At 46.9% G+C, this 21,115-nt stretch overlaps 1 protein-coding gene across 4 annotated transcripts in view; it reads left to right on the top strand.

Annotated features, from left to right (window-relative positions):
• The window catches only part of LOC115101069 (disabled homolog 2-interacting protein), a 231,327-nt gene that overhangs the window by 195,103 nt on the left and 15,109 nt on the right, over positions 1-21,115 (top strand). For all 4 annotated transcript variants that reach the window (XM_029620248.2, XM_029620247.2, XM_029620246.2 and 1 more), the window contains 6 exons: positions 13,066-13,210; positions 16,767-16,911; positions 17,043-17,279; positions 17,452-17,653; positions 18,821-19,017; positions 19,974-20,853. In XM_029620248.2, coding sequence (XP_029476108.1) covers positions 13,066-13,210; positions 16,767-16,911; positions 17,043-17,279; positions 17,452-17,653; positions 18,821-19,017; positions 19,974-20,853 — 1,806 coding nt within the window. The remainder of the gene's footprint in view (positions 1-13,065; positions 13,211-16,766; positions 16,912-17,042; positions 17,280-17,451; positions 17,654-18,820; positions 19,018-19,973; positions 20,854-21,115) is intronic.

Here is a 21,115-nt window from a genome sequence, read left to right as displayed (position 1 = left end):
AATAGGGAGTGATGGAGGAGAGAGGAAAAGGGAGTGATGGAGGAGAGAGGAAAAGGGAGTGATGGAGGAGAGAGGAAAAGGGAGTGATGGAGGAGAGAGGAAAAGGGAGTGATGGAGGAGAGAGGAATAGGGAGTGATGGAGGAGAGAGGAAATGGGGAGTGATGGAGGGAGAGGAGATGGAGGAAGAGGGAGGGATGGATGGAGAAAGGAAAAGGGAGTGATGGAGGAGAGAGGAAAAGGGAGTGATGGAGGAGAGAGGAAAAGGGAGTGATGGAGGAGAGAGGAATAGGGAGTGATGGAGGAGAGAGGAATAGGGAGTGATGGAGGAGAGAGGAAAAGGGAGTGATGGAGGAGAGAGGAATAGGGAGTGATGGAGGAGAGAGGAATAGGGAGTGGTGGAGGAGAGAGGAAAAGGGAGAGCTAGAAGGACAGAATTAACTGTCAGTTTGAGTTTACCCTTTCAGTCAAACCTGGAATTGGGGAACTAACCAGCAATGGTCTGCATGGGAAATAACCACCCACCCAAATGATCCAGAACCTTCTTTGAAGTCACAACTGGCACAATATTACCCGCACAAAGAGAGCCAGAAAATATACACTCACACAGCTTTGTTTTTGAGAATTTTATGTACTTTTTGGGGATTAAAAATGTATTCCCACTCAAAATCCTATTTTCCCTAACCCCTAAACCTAACCCTTAACCTAATCCTAATTCCTAACTCCTAAACCTAACTCCTATACCTTAAAATAGCATTTTAACAAATTCAGGACATGAAACATGTCCTCACTTTAAAAAAATAATGTTTTCCTACCTTGGTCAGGACACACGTGTACACACACACACAGATATGGGATCCCCCCCTCATATCTGCAAGGAGCTGATGACATTGGATGAAAGCCCTCCTCCAGCTATCACGGTACTACAGTGTGTTTACCACAGCAGTGATGTGGAGAGGTTTGGTCCTAGCTCCCTGATGTTGTTCTGCTGTACGGCTGACTGACACTAGGGCTCCGGCCCAAGTAGTGCACTAGGGGAATAAGATACCATTTGAGACACCGCCTCACTGTGGGAAGACTGGGATTCATTTTCATCCCCAGCTAGCTCTCCCAGCTGACCCTGCTCTGTACTATACCCTCCATAGGAAGAGAGGGAGTGGTAGAGGAGAGCGGGAGGGAAGGAGAGAGGGGGAATAGATGAGAGAGAGTGGTTCGTGTCCGCTCCCCTAGAGTCTCAGCCCGGGGCTTCTAAGCCACAGTTATCGATCAGCTGTTGTAATCTCTTTTCCTCTCTCTACGCCCTCTTTTTTCTATACCTTTTAAAAAATAAAAATTTAAGTTGTCCAATAGCTTGTCTTCACTCGTTTATTGGAAAAGCTTCCTGTCTTGCCTTTGGGACTTTGGCTATTAAACCCAAAAGAGGCATACAAACACAACAAAATGTGGTACACTGTGGAAATGATAACAAACACTCATTTGTTATCATTTCCACAGTGTACCACAAGGAAATGCGAGGAGTGATAATTAAAAGGATTAAAAGGAAATGCAGAAATGTCAGAAAATGCTGTAAATTATGATTATTTTGTATTTATTTTAACAATCATTAAAACCACTACTCAAACATATTTAAAGCTTTTATTATTCAAAAACATAAAATAGTCACAAGTGAGAAAATAATTGTGATGTGATATTTTGGCCATATTGCCCAGCCCTAAAGGAAAATGCCAAGACTCTCCCACTATCTCTCGCTGACAAATTTAGCTATGGAAACACTTTAGAAAAAGACAGAGATCTCAGCATCAACAGAGAATGATTTTCTGTGTCTTTTATTTTTGTTGTCTGTGATAGCCGGGAATGTAATGTGCTCTGTATTCTGAGGGTCAGAGTATATTCTGTGTGTGTGTGTGTGTGTGTTATAATCAGTGTTTGGTAACGAGATGTATTGAATAGGTACACCTGGCGCAGGCAATGTCGAAGTCCTGATTTCTTCAGCTATCTTTGTTGTTGTACCCAGCTCCTGTTTATGTTGACATGTACACACTAACAAATAATGGTTCTAAATAGTACCCGATAGGGGTTCTTTGGCATGTAATCGTAGCAGAACCCTTTTTGGTTCTCAATACTGTAGAACCCTTTTTTGAAGGCTCAATAAAGAACCATGCCCCGGCAAACAAGCACATGCCAACACACAGACACTATCACACACACATCTGCTGTCTCACTGCTGCCCCAGAGAAAACACAAGAAAGCTGATCTCCGAAGTGCTATAGCACACACACACACACCCCTGGGATGGACAAGGCTTTATGAGTGTGGTGCTGCCAGGTAAGACAGTCTGCAGGGAGACTCTTCTGCTGGAGTTTAACCTCTTATAACCCTTTTATACCAAGACTGAAACCTGCCAACTTAACCATGACTTAACCAACTTAACTTTGTATCGGAAAGGGGAAGCCGGTACTTTTATTCATGGGAGGTAGACGTGATTGCGGTATTATGTTTAAAACACCCGCCAACGCCTCAGTATAAAGCGTTGCCTTTCATCTTACCTACAAACCAACCAACGGGTGTGATCATTCTACAGTGGTCCCTGCAGTGTACTCTCAAACCGGTGTGCTTAAAACGCGTATGTAGAACGTCCGGTTATGATTGACGCAGCATACAGCGTTTGAGCTGGCCACATTTTATTTTTTTCTTCCACAGAAACATTTTGCACAAGCGCAGTCCGTACAAGTTAACGTCTTGATTGTGAGCAGTTTGTTTTTCAATGCAATGTTCAGACATTCACAGAAGTAGCTACAGCCTAACGCAATCATCCACACTGGAAAATGTAGGCTACATTAGTCCTAGCGCTAACTGAGGAAAGATTGATTAAACACAAGCGGTCATATTTAGCTAACTCTCAGCTGACAAACCATAATATGAATTAGCTAATAGCTATTACTATTTACAATGAATCAGTCCACGGGTGAACTCGCCATTGATCAAAACAATTGAACAAAACGCTTTCTAGTCATCGAAAGTAATCCGACGATGGGTAGTTTGTGCCCACCGTATGTTCGTTTTTCGCATCAACCAAAGATAAGAGGACAAGATGAGTTTGGTCTGTTTGCAGTATGCATGTTGAAGAGGATGTGTCGTCTACCATCATTCACTTCCCTTCATTCCCGGAAGTTTATTCGAAAGATGAGTGAACCATCCCTTCACCTCATTTTTGTTATAACATCTTTGGTCTGGCAAACGTTTATGACACCCATAATGCATTTTAGAATGTCAACAAACATGGCGCCACACAGTTGGCCAAATAGCTTAGCTCATTATAATCAGTACAACCTTCAAAAAAGTATTTCACACACACACACACACACACACATCACATGTGTCCATTACAATCTATGCAATAATCAGAATGCATTATTTGTCACCAGTACTTGAAAACGTGAATAAAACAGTAAATACATCATGCTCAATACACACAGTACCAGTCAAAGTTTGGACACACCTACTCATTCTAGGGTTTTTTTTATTTGTACTATTTTCTACATTGTAGAATAATAGTGAAGAAACTATGAAATAACACATGGAATCATGTAGTAACCAAAAAAGTGTAAATAAATAAACCCATGAGTGAGTTGGTGCGTCCAAACTTTTGACTGGTTCTGTACATACGGTATGCTACATTAGAAACACTGCATAGGCACTTACTTTGATAGAAACACACACATTTCCAAAGTTATTCCCTATTTGTCAGGAAAACAACAATGAAGGCAATCTGAGCACCAGCCTGAAAATGTGCCAGGGGGAAAACTTTGGTCCACTGAAGAAGTGGACCAAAGTGCAGCGTGGTAGGCGTTCGTGATATTTATTCAACTGAACACCATAACAAAGTAGAAAAAACCCAAAAGCGCACAGTTCTGTCAGGCAACTAAACAGCTAACTACCCACAAAACACAGGTGGGGAAAAAGCTGCCTAAGTATGATTCCCAATCAGAGACAACGATAGACAGCTGTCCCTGATTGAGAACCATACCCGACCAAAACATAGAAATAAAGAAACTAGAATGCCAACCCTAGTCACAAAAAGTTTATGCAAGACTGCGCAAACGTCTGCGCACTTGATCTGGGGAAACACTGGGGATGTGCTTGGGCTCTAGTCGAAGAGAGAAGTTTGTCCGGCTCAGTAAAGCCTCAAACATAAATTGTCGTCAACAGTGAAATGGGCTACTTCTATGTCAATTAATGAGGAGGCAGAACACACCTCAATTCAAACTGTTGTTAGAAAATGGAACTTGTTTGAAAATCATTTTAAATTTAACGAATTCAAACAGTTTTTTAACAAGTATGATGCGCTAAAAATAGCTAACTTACTGTTGTGAATGTAAAGAAATGATAGCAGTGCATTCTGTCGGAGGAATCTAAGAACTTAATCAATGCTGGGTTAGTCAGGTTACCATGACAATGGTCACAAAAACAGGGTCAAAGTTAAATGTCTCTTCTCCCAGCCCTCCCCGATGCTAAGCACTGGATGCATAAATGGCAAATGCCAACAAGAAAGAGGTAAAAATGGGACTGTTTGAAAGGGGATCATATAAACATTGCCCTTTTTTTTCTACAGGCAACATTCCGTGAATCCTGGTTAAATTAGGTAATAGACTTCTCCCCTCTTTCCCTGTCCTTTCTCCTCCGTTCATTAACTCTGATCTGTTGAGCTGCACTTTCTTCTCCCACTCTCTCCACCATCCTCTTCCTCCCTCCATCCACTTTCTCCCTCCCCTCATCTCCTCCGTTCATTAACTCTGATCTGTTGAGCTGCACTTTCTTCTCCCACTCTCTCCACCATCCTCTTCCTCCCTCCATCCACTTTCTCCCTCCCCTCATCTCCTCCGTTTATTAACTCTGATCTGTTGAGCTGCACTTTCTTCTCCCACTCTCTCCACCATCCTCTTCCTCCCTCCATCCACTTTCTCCCTCCCCTCATCTCCTCCGTTTATTAACTCTGATCTGTTGAGCTGCACTTTCTTCTCCCACTCTCTCCACCATCCTCTTCCTCCCTCCATCCACTTTCTCCCTCCCCTCATCTCCTCCGTTTATTAACTCTGATCTGTTGAGCTGCACTTTCTTCTCCGGGCTCGCTCCTCTCCCTCCTACCCTCCCTCTCCCGCTTCACTCCCTCCTTCCTGTCTCCCTCATGTCTCTCTGCATGGGAGGTTGTGGTGGTAGTGAGGTATAGTCTGGGTGATGGGATGTGACAGTAATATAGAAAGTGTCCCGTTTTTCCTCATTAGCACTGAAGCGAGGGAGGAGGGGGGCGGGCCGGAGGAGAGAGGGAACGAGGGAGGAGTGGTGGAAAGAGAGAGAGAGGGGAAGGGGGGTTGGAGCTGTTTTTAGGCTCTTGTCTTGCCGTATTAGAGAGGCAGAGTGGGGTTCCTAGTAATACTCTGTTATGACACTGGTCTCCGCTGGCCCTGTGATTACTACGCACGCACGCACACACGCGCACACACACACACACTCTGCCCTACCAAAGGTTTCTGTATTCCTTGAGTATTGCTAGTCCATTCTAAGGACCACATGATTTAGATTCATCACAGCCCTGTTGCTAAGCGAGGATCAGACCTTTGCATGTATTGAACAGGTTCTGTTTTTATCCAGCACCCCTGTCTAACCCAGTCAGTACACTGCTACATTTAGGTGAGTGGAGGGGTCATAGTTTTCTCCCGAGACACTGAATCTAAGCTACATGCTCCCCCCCTCTCTCTATCCCTCTTTCTTCCGTTCTCTGCACCCCCCCTCTCTCTATCCCTCTTTCTTCCGTTCTCTGCACCCCCTCCCATTTCGCATCCCCCTCTCTCTCTATCCCTCTTTCTTCCGTTCTCTGCACCCCCTCCCATTTCGCATCCCCCTCTCTCTCTTCTGCCCCTGCTCTCTCATCTAACTCCTCTCTAATCGGGTATGAATTTGCCAGAAATGGCGATAAAGGGAAGAAAAAGGAAAGGAAAGGGGTGGAGATGAAGAGAGAAGGGTGGAGGTTGGAGAATAGATCATAATTGGGCTGACATTCTCCCAGGGTAAAGAGAAGAGAAGAAGAACCCCTAGTCTAATGGTTGGCCAGGTGGCTGCCCATCCACACAGGAAAGGTCAGGTATCCTCAGGCTACCTCGTGTGTGTGTCTGATCCCTTATCCCTGCCAATTTCCCCAGCAGCGGCTTGACTATTGCCACACCACCCAGAGATGTGTTGCTGCTGCTGGTGTGTGTGTGTGTGTGTGTGTGTGTGTGTGTGTGTGTGTGTGTGTGTGTGTGTGTGTGTGTGTGTGTGTGTGTGTGTGTGTGTGTGTGTGTGTGTGTGTGTATGTGTGTGTATGTGTGCGCGTGTGTTAACGGAAAGTCTCTCTTTTTATTCACATCAAGCTCTCTGATTGGCTTCCTGCTGCTAGTCTTTGATTTTCTGGGATAACATGCTTAGAACCACAGGACCTGTCTGAGTACCCTCCTTCTCTTATTTCTTTCTGACTTGCTTGCTCTCTCTCGCTCCAATTTCTTCTCTCTCTCTCACTCTCTTCTCTCTTTCTCCCTCTTGTCTCTTCCCTGCCTCGCTCTCTTTCCTCGTCTGTTCTTTAAAGACTACGGTACCCCACTGTTTATTCTCCTCTCTCCCCTCTCTCACTACATCTGTCTCTTCTCTGTACCTGCTGGCGTTCTCTCACCCTGCTAGCGTTCTCTCACCCTGCTGGCGTTCTCTCACCCTGCTGACATTCTCTGTCCCTGCTGGCGTTCTCTCACCCTGCTGGCATTCTCTGTCCCTGCTGGCGTTCTCTCACCCTGCTGGCGTTCTCTCACCCTGCTGGCGTTCTCTCACCCTGCTGGGGTTCTCTGTCCCTGCTGGCGTTCTCTCACCCTGCTGGCGTTCTCTCACCCTGCTGGGGTTCTCTGTCCCTGCTGGCGTTCTCTCACTCTGCTGATGTTCTCTCACCCTGCTGCCGTTCTCTGTCCCTGCTGGTGTTCTCTGTCCCTGCTGGCGTTCTCTCACCCTGCTGGCGTTCTCTCACCCTGCCGGCGTTCTCTGCCCCTGCCGGCGTTCTCTCACCCTGCCGGCGTTCTCTCACCCTGCCGGCCGGCGTTCTCTCACCCTGCCGGCGTTCTCTCACCCTGCCAGCGTTCTCTCACCCTGCTGGCGTTCTCTCACACTGCTGGCGTTCTCTGCCCCTGCTGGCGTTCTCTCACCCTGCTGGCGTTCTCTCACCCTGCTGGCGTTCTCTCACTCTGCTGATGTTCTCTCACCCTGCTGGGGTTCTCTGTCCCTGCTGGCGTTCTCTGTCCCTGCTGGCATTCTCTCACCCTGCTGGCGTTCTCTCACCCTTCCGGCGTTCTCTGCCCCTGCCGGCGTTCTCTCACCCTGCCGGCGTTCTCTCACCCTGCCGGTGTTCTCTCACCCTGCCGGCGTTCTCTCACCCTGCCGGCGTTCTCTCACACTGCTGGCGTTCTCTGCCCCTGCTGGCGTTCTCTCACCCTGCTGGCGTTCTCTCACCCTGCTGGCGTTCTCTCACACTGCTGGCGTTCTCTGCCCCTGCTGGCGTTCTCTCACCCTGCTGGCGTTCTCTCACCCTGCTGGCGTTCTCTCACCCTGCCGGCGTTCTCTCACCCTGCCGGCGTTCTCTCACCCTGCTGGCGTTCTCTCACCCTGCTGGCGTTCTCTGTCCCTGCTGGCGTTCTCTCACCCTGCTGGCGTTCTCTCACCCTGCTGGCATTCTCTCACCCTGCTGGCGTTCTCTCACCCTGCTGGCGTTCTCTCACCCTGCTGGGGTTCTCTGTCCCTGCTGGCGTTCTCTCACCCTGCTGGCGTTCTCTCACTCTGCTGATGTTCTCTCACCCTGCTGCCGTTCTCTGTCCCTACTGGCGTTCTCTGTCCCTGCTGGCGTTCTCTGCCCCTGCTGGCGTTCTCTCACCCTGCTGGCGTTCTCTCACCCTGCTGGCGTTCTCTGCCCCTGCTGGCATTCTCTCACCCTGCTGGCGTTCTCTCATCCTGCCGGCGTTCTCTCACCCTGCCGGCGTTCTCTCACCCTGCCGGCGTTCTCTCACACTGCTGGCGTTCTCTGCCCCTGCCGGCGTTCTCTCACCCTGCTGGCGTTCTCTCGCCCTGCCGGCGTTCTCTTGCCCTGCCGGCGTTCTCTCACCCTGCTGGCGTTCTCTCACCCTGCTGGCATTCTCTCACCCTGCTGGTGTTCTCTCACCCTGCTGGCGTTCTCTGTCCCTGCTGGCGTTCTCTCACCCTGTTGGCATTCTCTCACCCTGCTGGCATTCTCTCACCCTGCTGGCGTTCTCTCACCCTGCTGGCGTTCTCTCACCCTACTGGCGTTCTCTGCCCCTGCTGGCGTTCTCTCACCCTGCTGGCGTTCTCTCACCCTGCTGGCGTTCTCTGGTTAAGAAGACTTCCCGGCTCTGTCATTTTCAGAGAGTTTTTAAGATTTGTTGTTATTCCCTATGTGTGTCGCAGATACTGGGTTACAATTGAGTCACAAAATGGACATAACGGCATATTAGTTTGGTAAACTGCACAATGGCTGCATATCTAGGCTGAAATGGCCCCCTATTCCCTACGGGCCCTGGTCAGAAGTAGTGCACTATATAGGGAGTAGGGTTCAATTTCAGAGGCCGCTCTACCCTGCTTCCTGCTGTCCTAGTATTGGGTTTGAGTGACGTTCTGGAAGTGTTTAGGAAGTATTTGCCAGGGCCAGATGGCAGGGACTGGGATGGTCCATGATACCTTTTCCTCTTCCCAGTTTTCCAATTATCCCTAGCCGTGCAGATCCCTGCACATTTCACAGATCAACACACACACTCCTCACACTAAACTGGGCTCATCTCTCACACACACACGCAAATTCCCTTAACGAACAGCCCTGCTGCCACAGGCCCATTTAGCCATCACCGTCATGTGCTACTAGCTCTCCGCTTGTCCGGTAGTATGGTTCTGAGCTAGGTTAGTTTATACTGAATGGCTTTTGTGGATGATTTTGATAACACATCTCCATTTTGCCATTACTGTGTGTGTGTGTGTGTGTGTGTGTGTGTGTGTGTGTGTGTGTGTGTGTGTGTGTGTGTGTGTGTGTGTGTGTGTGTGTGTGTGTGTGTGTGTGTGTGTGTGTGTGTGTGTGTGTGTTCGTGTGCGTGTGCGTGTGCTAGATAATACAGACTCCCCCATGACTGCGTCAGAAGAATGAGACAAACCATTATCACAGTGTGAGCCGTAATCACACTGCTATGGGCAGGGCTTGGCACTGTGACACACACACACACAGTCTCACTTTCTCACTCGACTGCTAATGGAAATAGAAATGGGCCGGAAAAAGGACACTTTTTCTCTGTCAGTTGATTTGTTTTTAAATGTATCAACACGTGAAATGAAACGCAGGGCCATGGCGCCTTATAGCAGCAGCCTAAGCAGAGAGCTCCTGTACCTTATATCAATATTACCGACAATATATTTGTTTTAAGAACGTGTGGCAACCTGATGGGTTAGTTCCAGATGGAGTTGCCAATGCGGCCGTTAGAGACTCAATGCTGTAAAATGGGGAAAAGCAGTTCGGATTTACCTTGAGAGGGAGTCCATGTGCCTAGCTTTGAGTCTGTTCAGGTTGATACAAAAAAAATGAACAATTAATCAGTAGCAGTGCGTGTGTAAAACCACTGGCGAAGCCAAGCCAATAAAAATAAACTATAGTACAACGTTGTTTGCTCTATAACCCATTTGTTCATACGCCACCGTGACAGGAAGACCATGACAACGAAAAGACAAGAGTCGCACAGTGGCGGAATAAATTTGACTACACGTATGTTTGTTTCCTCACAAAACCCGGAAAGCGACATCTGTCCAAGTCCACAAAGCAAAATGTTGAACGTAACAGGCAGTTATATGACCTGCAGCGTGGTCCTGTTTTCCACAGTTTACTAAACAAATACTGATTTATAACCATGTCGTTACCACAAGTCAGCCTAAAGACAACAGGAGCAACGCCTCTGTTATTCCAGCACCATTTCGACAGAAACATTTAAACATCATCAAATCAATAAGGCTACATTTTTATACTTAGCTTAATACACTGAAAACAAACTTAAAGATACCAAAAACTATTTCAAATCCAGTCAAATCAAATTGTATTGGTCACATACACATGGTTAGCAGATGTTAATGCGAGCGTCGCGAAATGCTTGTGCTTCTAGTTCCGACAATGCAGTAATAACCAACGAGTAATCTAACTAGCAGTTCCAAAACTACTACCTTATACACACAAGTGTAAAGGGATAAAGAATATGTACATAAAGATATATGAATGAGTGATGGTACAGAGCGGCATAGGCAAGATGCAGTAGATGGTATCGAGTACAGTATATACATATGAGATGAGTAATGTAGGGTATGTGAACAAAGTGGCATAGTTTAAAGTGGCTAGTGATACATGTATTATATAAAGATGCAGTAGATGATATAGAGTACAGTATATACATATGCATATGATATGAGTAATGTAGGGTATGTAAACATTATATTATGTAGCATTGTTTAAAGTGGCTAGTGATATATTTTACATCAATTTCCATTATTAAAGTGGCTGGAGTTGAGTCAGTGTGTTGGCAGCAGCCACTCAGTGTTAGTGGTGGCTGTTTAACAGTCTGATGGCCTTGAGATAGAAGCTGTTTTTCAGTCTCTCGGTCCCTGCTTTGATGCACCTGTACTGACCTCACCTTCTGGATGATAGCGGGGTGAACAGTCAATGGCTCGGGTGGTTGTTGTCCTTGATAATCTTTTTGACCTTCCTGTGACATCGGGTGGTGTAGGTGTCCTGGGGGGCAGGTAGTTTGCCCCCGGTGATGCGTTGTGCAGACCTCACTACCCTCTGGAGAGCCTTGCGGTTGTGGGCGGAGCAGTTGCCGTACCAGGCGGTGATACAGCCCGACAGGATGCTCTCGATTGTGCATCTGTAGATGTTTGTGAGTGTTTTTGCTTTTAGCTCAATCAATGTTGCTTAATATATGTGGCCGTCCATGATATTGATTTGTATGTGTGTGTGTGTGTGTGTGCACACACAAGTAAAATAAGAAATTGACTCACACTACTTGTAGACTAGTTGAATGCCAATGCCATCCTCCTCGTGTTGCCAAAGCAGTCTATGGTCTGTCATATACTACGCTTTTAGTTTTTCCATAGGCTAGCAAGCATTTTAGCCACAGTAGGTAACCTAACTTCCTCGCATGGGCAAAAATGAACCAGCTAAATTAGCTAGCTAGTTAACGTGAGCTTACCAGGCTACATCTAGGCTACATATTGAACTCCAGTCATCTCAGGCCAGTGGCACAATATATTAATTTATGGTTAGATCATAATCGTTGGCCTGTACAGAGCATTATGTCAAAACCACAAGTCCAAATCCACATCTCCATCCACGGCTTAGGAAAGGGCCGATTTTAGCAAGCTAGGTACTGCAGGTCAACACAAGCAGACATGAAACAGACACGTTTGTCTGACAATGATGACGTTTTGATTAGGATGTGATTTGATTGGTGTGAAGCCAAATCCAAACTGGCTGCCCTTGGGGGGAATTTTGCTGTGCCAGGACAACCCACAGTTGAGCTCAGCTCAAAGCTGATAGGCTAATTATTTTATAATTGTTTTATCAAGGGAGGCCAAATGCTTGCTGGCATCAATCAATCAAATGCTACGGTGGCAACAAGTCATACTCTTTTGTTCCAGACAGCATCAGATACATGGGCTACACATACTGAGACAGAGGGGCGCTGTTTCCCTCGCTCAGATGATTTCTCCGGTGAGATTCAGCCACTAGCGAATTGACGGAAAATTATGAAAACACAGAGAGACGAAAGATCAATTATTATGATTATTTATTTATTTTATTGGTCAAATATTTGGGGAAGTCTGGCTTCCCTTGGCAGCCATGAATACACGCCACTGCAATTAATGTGGCTAATTCATATCATCAGAATCCACCACGGCGTTAATTAAGACTGAAGCTGGCAAGTCATTTGTTTAATTGGCTAGCTAGCTAACGTTAGCTGGTCGAGGATGGAGAGAATCCGAAAGCAAGGCGGCAGTGGTGTGCTGCGATGAGGATTGTAGGGAGGACAAAGTTACAAGGCTGCTCTTGAACTATTATTGAAATGTGGTGTGCTTTCTGGCACCACTTCGTGACTGCCATAGCATCGTCCAAGTGAGGGCTTCATTTTTTGGGTAGTGAAGTAGGTAGTTAGCTAAGTCCATGAACTGCAGTGGCTTAGCCACAACTTCATCCGACTGAGACACCTTGATGAGACTGCGTTTCCTACCCTGCCTACGGACTTTCTCTCCCCACTTGACCACCTCCCTCAGATGACCACTCAAGCCATGAAGTTTCTAACGACTGTCCATTTCATGATGTTGTGATGTTGTTTTTCTCAATTACTTGTCTTTCTTGTGTGTGCTTTGAAGCGCTTTTGAGATTCTTTGAAAAGCACTATATAAATTGAATAAATTATTATTGTCATTTGTATTATTACTTGCACAGTGCAAATAAGATATGAGTTGTGTCATAGGTCTACACACGTCAGACTAACACAGTAAATTGCTGTTTTATTTGAGGCAATGCCTTCGGAAAGTATTCAGACCCCTTGGATTTTTCCACATTTTAATACGTTACAGCCTCATTCTAAAATGGATTAAATCAAATAAAAAAAAATTAAGTGCCATGGGATCTTTAATGACCTCAGAGAGTCAGGACACCCGTTTAACGTCCCAGCCGAAAGACGGCACCCTACACAGGGTAGTGTCCCCAATCACTGCCCTGGGGCATTGGGATATGTTTTAGACCAGAGGATAGAGTGCCTCCTACTGGCCCTCCAACACCACTTCCAGCAGCATCTGGTCTCCCATCTAGGGACTGACCAGGACCAACGCTGCTTAGTTTCAGAAGCAAGCCAGCAGTGGTATGCAGGGTGGTATGCTGCTGGCTTAGCAACCGCAGTGTCTTCTGGGAGTTGTAGTCTCATCTCAACATGTTCTCTCTTCCTGTTTTGCTGTAGGACTTCCTGACTGACCTGATGATGTCAGAGGTGGACCGGTGTGGGGAGAACGAGCACCTGATCTTCAGAGAGAACACCCTGGCCACCAAGGCTATAGAGGAGTACCTCAAATTGGTGGGGCAGAAGTACCTGCAGGACGCACTTGGTAAGTCTGTCTGTCTGTATCTATATATCTGTCTGCCTGCCTCGTTTTCTGAATGTCTGCCTTCCTGTCTTCTCCAGCCTCTCTATGTCTTCAGTTCTAGGAGAGGAGAGATAAAGCTATTGGAGACGATGTATGTGGTAGGATCTGCTGTACAGATGAGGAGGATGGGGCTGTAGATATGGTCTTTGTATTCAGCTGTAGGAGATGGCTGTAGAGATGACTGCTCCAGTCTGTGGACCGTGACATTTCCCTTCAGCGCAGGCCACCCTCTGGAGGAGAGAAGATAAATAATGTTTATCTCTCTAATGCCTGCCTTCAAGCCTTCAAGTCTTCACACTACTAATCAAACAAGCATGAATTCATAGAATGCTTGGGAATGACGTAGAGTAAGGCTATTTGTGAATATTCTATAGCATTATAGAGTGGGATAGCGGCCGTGCGTTTGGACACTGCGGTAAATAACGCCTAATTAAATACCATCTGTCTCCACCGGGAAAAATTGAGAGGAAAGGTCGCTCACTCACCCACTCCTCCAATGACCTGACATCCTCCAAGCAGCGAGCTAACGTTAGGCTCTCGGTTTCTAGCTTGCTAAATAAATAACTAAATAAATAGCCTAATCAATAGATATGCTAGCCTATTAGCCATGTTGACTGACTTGTGATCATTGCCCTTGGTAGTTTGATTGTATTGACATTCCCAGCCTTAGTTACATCAATCCGTTTTTGTCCAAAATATTGAGTCATTGAAACTGAAACAGTGGAACCCGAATGGGTGGAGGCAACAAACAACATACAAGCCAGCTGTGATTTACAACCTGATAGCAATATTTTATATTGATCATCATGTCTGATATTATGATTGTCTGTTTGTTTCATATCTGCAAAGTAGTTCAAACGCTGCCAGTTCCACTTTAAGTTCAGATGTGGCAAATGAGTAGGCGCGGTCAACACACTTAACACGATAGGGGATAGAGTTTTGTTGATGCTGAGAAGAATGGAATGTATATGTTTTAAAATAACATTTTTAGAACATTCTCTGAACATTACTAAAGTTTTTTTGTGGTTTTTATGGAACGTTTTCTTAATGTTCTGAGAACGAAATGTATGTTTTTTAAATAACATTATTAGAACGTTCCCTGAACGTTACTAAAGTTTTCTTGTTGTTTTTGTTGAAAGTTTTCTTAACGTTCCGGAACAATTTGAGAACATGGCTTTAAATAGAACCATAAGGAAACCTGTAGGAAACATTATGCTGAAGTACTGAAATTCCCACAGAAGAATGTTGTTTTTTAACATTCTCCGAAATATTTGACGACATTCTCAATGTTGTGCCGTCTTTCGGAGAACGTTCCTATAACATTACCAAAATTGACATTAAATATAACCGTCTTTTAAGTTTTAGGAAATGTTCTGTTAAAGTAATGAAATACCACATTTTTTAGATAGTTCATAGTAAAGAGCTTACTGAGCTGTAGTGGAGGTCAAAGGTCATTGAGCTGTAGTGGAGGTCTTAAGGCAGAGAAGGCCCAACCCTCCTGTACACAGGACTTTCTCTCTTTTTTTCCCCCTTCCCTATCTCACTCTCCCTTTCTCTACCATAAGGTTAGTCCAGTGTTGTGTTATTGTTTGGCCGTGGGCCCGGCGATAAGCCTGGTGCATGTTGCTGTATTTACCTCATCCAGCCTGATTTAGAAACGTACACAGCAGCAGTTTTAGCTGCAGAAAAGCACACGCCCTCCCTGCAAATGCTCTTTCTTTTTCCATCCCTCTCTCATTTCCCTCTCTGTGTATAGATCTAAAAGGTCTGTCTGTCTGTCTTTATTTCTGGGGTTGTGTTAAGAATATATTGGGCCCTCAGTGAATCATCCATGTGTGTATTCCTTGGAGCTAATGTGCTTTGAAGCCTACCGTAGGTGAATAATGGAACATCTCATCGCTGCCAAAGATGAACTGGTTCTGGTCTGCCATGCAGGGGTGACATAAGGATGACCAGGAGTAGGGGGAGGGAGAGGGGGAGGGAGAGAGACAGACAAACTGTACAGGGGAAGTGATTACACCTTTATCACTGTCAAACTACGGATGAGATCTTCTTTTTATAGTCTTACCACATCCACTCTCTCGTTCTTTCTCGCTCTCCTCCCTCACTCTCTCTCTCTCTTCCTCTCTTGTTCTCCTTCATATGGGAAGGGCAAGGTTGACAGGAAGGGGGAGAGGGGGGGTTGTTTGTGGAACGTTGATGGAGCGTTGTCTGAAGCGCATGAACATCAGTTGTGTTACCTGGGATGACCTGGGTCTCCGACTCAGGTTCACTCAGGGTTCTTATTGTTGGTTGACCTATTGTTGCCATTGGATAGTTGGTGACGGTCTGAAGTGATGTCTTGCTTATGGTATGCTGTTATGGTATGCTGTTATGGTATGTTGTTATGGTGTGATGTTATGGTATGCTGTTATGGTATGCTGTTATGGTGTGATGTTATGGTGTGCTGTTATGGTATGCTGTTATGGTATGCTGTTATGGTGTGATGTTATGGTATGCTGTTATGGTATGCTGTTATGGTATGTTGTTATGGTGTGATGTTATGGTATGCTGTTATGGTATGCTGTTATGGTGTGATGTTATGGTGTGATGTTATGGTATGCTGTTATGGTATGCTGTTATGGTGTGATGTTATGGTATGCTGTTATGGTATGCTGTTATGGTATGCTGTTATGGTATGCTGTTATGGTGTGCTGTTATGGTATGCTGTTATGGTATGCTGTTATGGTGTGCTGTTATGGTGTGCTGTTATGGTGTGCTGTTATGGTATGCTGTTATGGTATGCTGTTATGGTGTGCTGTTATGGTATGATGTTATGGTGTGCTGTTATGGTATGATGTTATGGTGTGCTGTTATGGTATGCTGTTATGGTGTGCTGTTATGGTATGATGTTATGGTGTGCTGTTATGGTATGATGTTATGGTATGATGTTATGGTATGCTGTTATGGTATGCTGTTATGGTGTGCTGTTATGGTATGCTGTTATGGTGTGCTGTTATGGTATGCTGTTTTGAATTGAGACACGGTAATTCTTTCAGCGATTCAGTGTCACTTTAGTTTAAAAAATCCCAGCGGTCAATAGCAAAAACAGCCCCCTGGTGGTCAATCATTATAACTACTCCCAGCAACAAACTGCTGAATGAATGAATGTTTGTGTCTGAATGAATGAATGTTTGTGTCTGAATGAATTAATGTTTGTGTCTGAATTCATGAATGTTTTGTGTCTGAATGAATTAATGTTTGTGTCTGAATGAATTAATGTTTGTGTCTGAATTCATGAATGTTTTGTGTCTGAATTAATTCATGTTTGTGTCTGAATTAATGAATGTTTGTGTCTAAATTAATGAATGTTTGTGTCTGAATTCATGAATGTTTTGTGTCTGAATTCATGTTTGTCTGAATGGATGAATGTTTGTGTCTCGTCACTCACCTGTCTCCCTCTCCAACCCCGTTGACTCTCCGAACTGGCTGAATGTCCGTGTCTGACTGTCTCTCTCTCTCTCTCCCTGTGTTACAGGTGAGTTTATCAAGGCGCTGTATGAGTCAGATGAGAACTGTGAGGTGGACCCGTCCAAGTGTTCGTCCAATGACCTGCAGGAGCACCAGAGCAACCTGAAGATGTGCTGCGAGCTGGCCTTCTGCAAGATCATCAACTCCTACTGGTAACTACTGGGACACCGGGCCACAATACACTACCATTTATCTCTCATGACATTTTAGGAACCACAGTTACCACAGGGACCACTGTCTAATCTCCTCCCTAATGTTGTTGATACATCCCCCTCCCTGGCAGTGTGTTTCCACGGGAACTGAAGGAGGTGTTTGCGTCGTGGCGACAGGAGTGCAGTAGCCGGGGCCGACCGGATATCAGCGAGCGGCTGATCAGTGCGTCTCTGTTCCTGCGCTTCCTGTGCCCGGCCGTTATGTCCCCGTCGCTCTTCAACCTGATGCAGGAGTACCCTGACGACCGCACCGCACGCACACTCACGCTCATCGCCAAGGTCACCCAGAACCTGGCCAACTTCACCAAGTGAGTGTGTGTTGACGGCGTGTGTGTGTTGACGTCGTCCGTTTTCACTGTGTTTGTGTGCGAGAGAGAGAGAGAGAGAGAGAGAGAGAGAGAGAGAGTTTTCTATACGCAGGCACTCACTCTCCCCCCTCCTCTCTCCCTCTCGCTTTCTTTTTCTCTCCCTCCATCCCAGGTTTGGCAGTAAGGAGGAGTACATGTCCTTTATGAACCAGTTCCTGGAGCACGAGTGGACCAACATGCAGCGCTTCCTGCTGGAGATCTCCAACCCGGAGACCATCTCCAACACAGCAGGGTTCGAAGGTTACATCGACCTGGGACGGGAGCTGTCCACCCTGCACAACCTGCTGTCAGAGGTCGTCTCTACCATGGACCAGGTAGGGCTGACAACCGGGGGTGGGGGGGGGGGGGGACAACAACAATGAATACAAGGGACATTTTGTCATTTGTTCATATACACTTACATCTGTATATCGTTTTTGAAGAATTGAAAGGAGACGGGAGTTTGTCCTGGCCACTCAAGGCCCCAGCTATAAGTGGATTTTCATGATCGGAATTGACCAAGAACATTTTCTGAGACCTGGTGAAAGCCTATATAACTAGGCCCCCAGACCTTTTTCTCTGGCCAGGTCATGTAGTCAGGAAAAACCTCTGGCCCTAATTAAATACGTACTTTGAAAGTACATACTTAAAAATGCTGTGGTGCATTATCACTACCCTTCAGTGTTTAATGATGTACAGGGTGCATTAGCATGTTTACCGAACAACATTCACCAATGTGTACAGCACACTATTGCTTATATAATACAACTACCGCGACCACTCTCTGTCAATGAGAGTGCACTATTGGTGTGCTCTGACTTGCAAATGGATTTGCTAGGGCACCTAGTGCATAAGTCATGGTTCCGTATGGAGAGCCATCCCAGCGTGGTAATTACTAGGTACATTTGGGGACAAAACCCATAGACTCCATTTGTATGTGTGTGTGCTCCTCACAGAGAACAACACGCTTCCTTTTTTTTTTTAACTCCTGTCTGTCCCCGTTCGACATCAAATCCTCCCAGGCTCGGATTCATTATTCAAACTGAAGGGCATAATTAGAGTAAGATTAGCACTCTGTAATTGGAAAAGTAATACGCCATCGAGCAGCTGACTGACTCACACAGACACGGGGACGGACATTTTGGAGGAAAATAAGTCGCCGTCTCATCTGCGATCCAAGGTTTCAGTTAGTGCCTACACAAGTTGCAGCAGTACCACACGAATGCTTAAAATGGCTTCATATATAGTGGAGTAGAAGACTGTGAAGAATGCCATTAATACAGAGTGAGCCTAAGTAGGATGAAGTTTGCCCCCAAGCCTAGACACTGATCTAATGTCAGTCTTGTCAGTCTAATGTCTTCCGTACCCCACCGCCCTGATTAATTATTAGGATTGCAGGAGGTGGAAGTGGATCTCAGATCTGTGCTTAAAGGCCTCAACGTTTCTACTGCGCTACCCTCACCCCTGACCCCATCTCTGACTTTGAACCTTTTGCCTCTCAGACCTCCGCCTCCAAACTGGGGCCTCTACCCAGGATCCTCCGGGAGGTGAACACAGTGCTGACCAATCCGTCCAGTATGACCATGACCATGACCGCTCCGTCCCCCTCTGACCGTACAGGGTCTCCGCCCAACACCGGGGCAGGCTGCAGCATCTCCACCGGCCTGCAGAAGATGGTCATCGACAATGACCTCTCAGGGTAAGGACAGGGTGAGGGTAGGGTAAAGGTTAGGAGGAACAAAATAAAAACAAAAGGAAACGGTATGGGTATGGATGATTAAGGTGGTCAAGGTTTGCTCTTCAAATTTCATGTGAGATAAAAGGTCATGACGATCTCTAAATGAAGGTCAACAAATGAAGAATGATAATGACGATCTCTTGTAAAGTTAATTTCTTTGTTAGGTGAATGAGATGACGGTCATTGTTGTCTATTGTGTTCAACAGCGGTCCAGGATCAATCGGTATAATTAGCCACTGTCGTCGTCGCGCACCCCCCTTATCAGACCACGCTATGGTGTGTCGACCCAGCCACAGTCCCTGTCCTGTCCCCTCCTTATCAGGCTGGCGGAGAACCTGTAACCCCAGTCAGATTTATGGAGGCTGGAGTGAACAAGACTAGCATTCTAGCAGTCTTTCTTAATTACATCCCATTCACACAGAGGGAGGGAGGGAGAGAGGGAGGGAGGGATATAGAGAGAGGAGAGAGAAAGCAGCAGAGAGAGAGAAAGTGAGAGAGAGAGATTATGGGGACATAAATCGTGGCTGTCAAGGTAATCGTCTCCAGACAATAAAGCTTCTGACTGGGTGGTGGAGGAAAGGAGAGGAGGAGGAGGAGGAGGAGGGGAGGGGAGGGGAGGAGAGAATGAGTGTGGATCACTTAACTTCTCCCTATGACTCACATCCTCACCTGCTGCTGGTTTGCTGTTTTTATACCATGTGTCCTGTTGTGTAGGGTGAGTGTTCATTGGGATTTCACACTTAACTGCCTCTCATGTGTGGGCTGAAAGGTTTGACTGGTCATTTTTCATGTCTGTAAGGGTCAATAGATACAGCCGTGTACAACTGTTTTACAGAATAGTCAAAACCTCTATCTTTGCCATTCCTCCTTTTACCTCCTGCTCCTCCTCCCCTCAACCCCCCCCTCCCCTCTCTCAGGTTGGTGGACTTCACCAGGTTACCCTCCCCGACCCCGGAGAACAAGGACCTTTTCTTCGTCACCAGGAATTCTGGGATCCACCCCTCCCCGGCCCGCAGCTCTAGCTACTCCGAGTCCAATGAACCCGAGCTGGGCATGGCCAACGGCAGCAAAAGCCTGTCCATGGTGGACCTCCAAGACCCCCGCATCTTAGAGGGCGGCCCCTCAGACGGACTGGGAGAGGGCATCGTTCCTGGGGGAGTGTGGTCGGCCCGGACCCCCCAGGGTAACATCATTGGAGGTCCTACACTGAGGAGGCCGGTCCAGACCCCCACCACCCCTGGGTCAGAGAGTGCCCCAGGCAGGCCGGCTCAGCTTCTGGCCCCCCTGTCCTTCCAGAACCCCGTCTACCAGATGGCGGCAGGGCTGCCAGTGTCGCCGCGAGGCATGGCCGACTCGGGCTCCGAGTGCCACAGCTCCCACAGTTCCCATAGCAACAATGAGGACGGGCTGGGAGGAGGAGGGAAACACAACACCTTCCTGAACCACGGAGGAGGAGGTGGTGGTGGGGGGAGTAGCGGGGAGGAGTATGCACGTCGTTCGGGGGAGTTTGTAGGCACGCGGAGGCAGCTGTCACTCACAGAGGCCCAGCCCACCATGCCCAGACAAAACAACGCCGGCCCCCAGCGCAGGATAGACCAGCCCCCTCCGCAGACCACCGTCACCAGGGGGCGCACGCCGCCGAACCTGCTCAACAGCGGGCCCTACCCGCGCCCCTCCAGCGGCAGCATGATGTCATCATCGCCCGACTGGCCCGGCAGTGGTGCGCGGCTACGGCAACAGTCGTCGTCATCAAAAGGAGACAGCCCCGAGACCAAGCAGAGAGCCCAGCACAAACAGGTCAGGCAACGTACGCTTGTTCAAATGACTGTGTATGTGGGGATAGCTGTTACAGCGCGGTCCTTGGCTGGCAGTCATGTTGGTAACTTCAAAATGGGCTTTCAGGAGGGTTCGTACCAGATCAGCGTTGAAACATGGTCGTTTGTCTCTCAATGAGTTCTCAGGCTAAATAAGGCTTTTAAATGAACAAATGACGCAGTGTCATTAACACCACTTCATCCCATTATGCGCTGCATGTTGACGAGGCCTGTATGTCCGGTGG

Source organism: Oncorhynchus nerka, linkage group LG19, assembly GCF_034236695.1.
Source record: "Oncorhynchus nerka isolate Pitt River linkage group LG19, Oner_Uvic_2.0, whole genome shotgun sequence".
NCBI lineage: Eukaryota > Metazoa > Chordata > Actinopteri > Salmoniformes > Salmonidae > Oncorhynchus > Oncorhynchus nerka.
The sequence above is the reverse complement of the archived record's forward strand: the minus strand, read 5'-3'. Positions and strand labels throughout refer to the sequence as shown.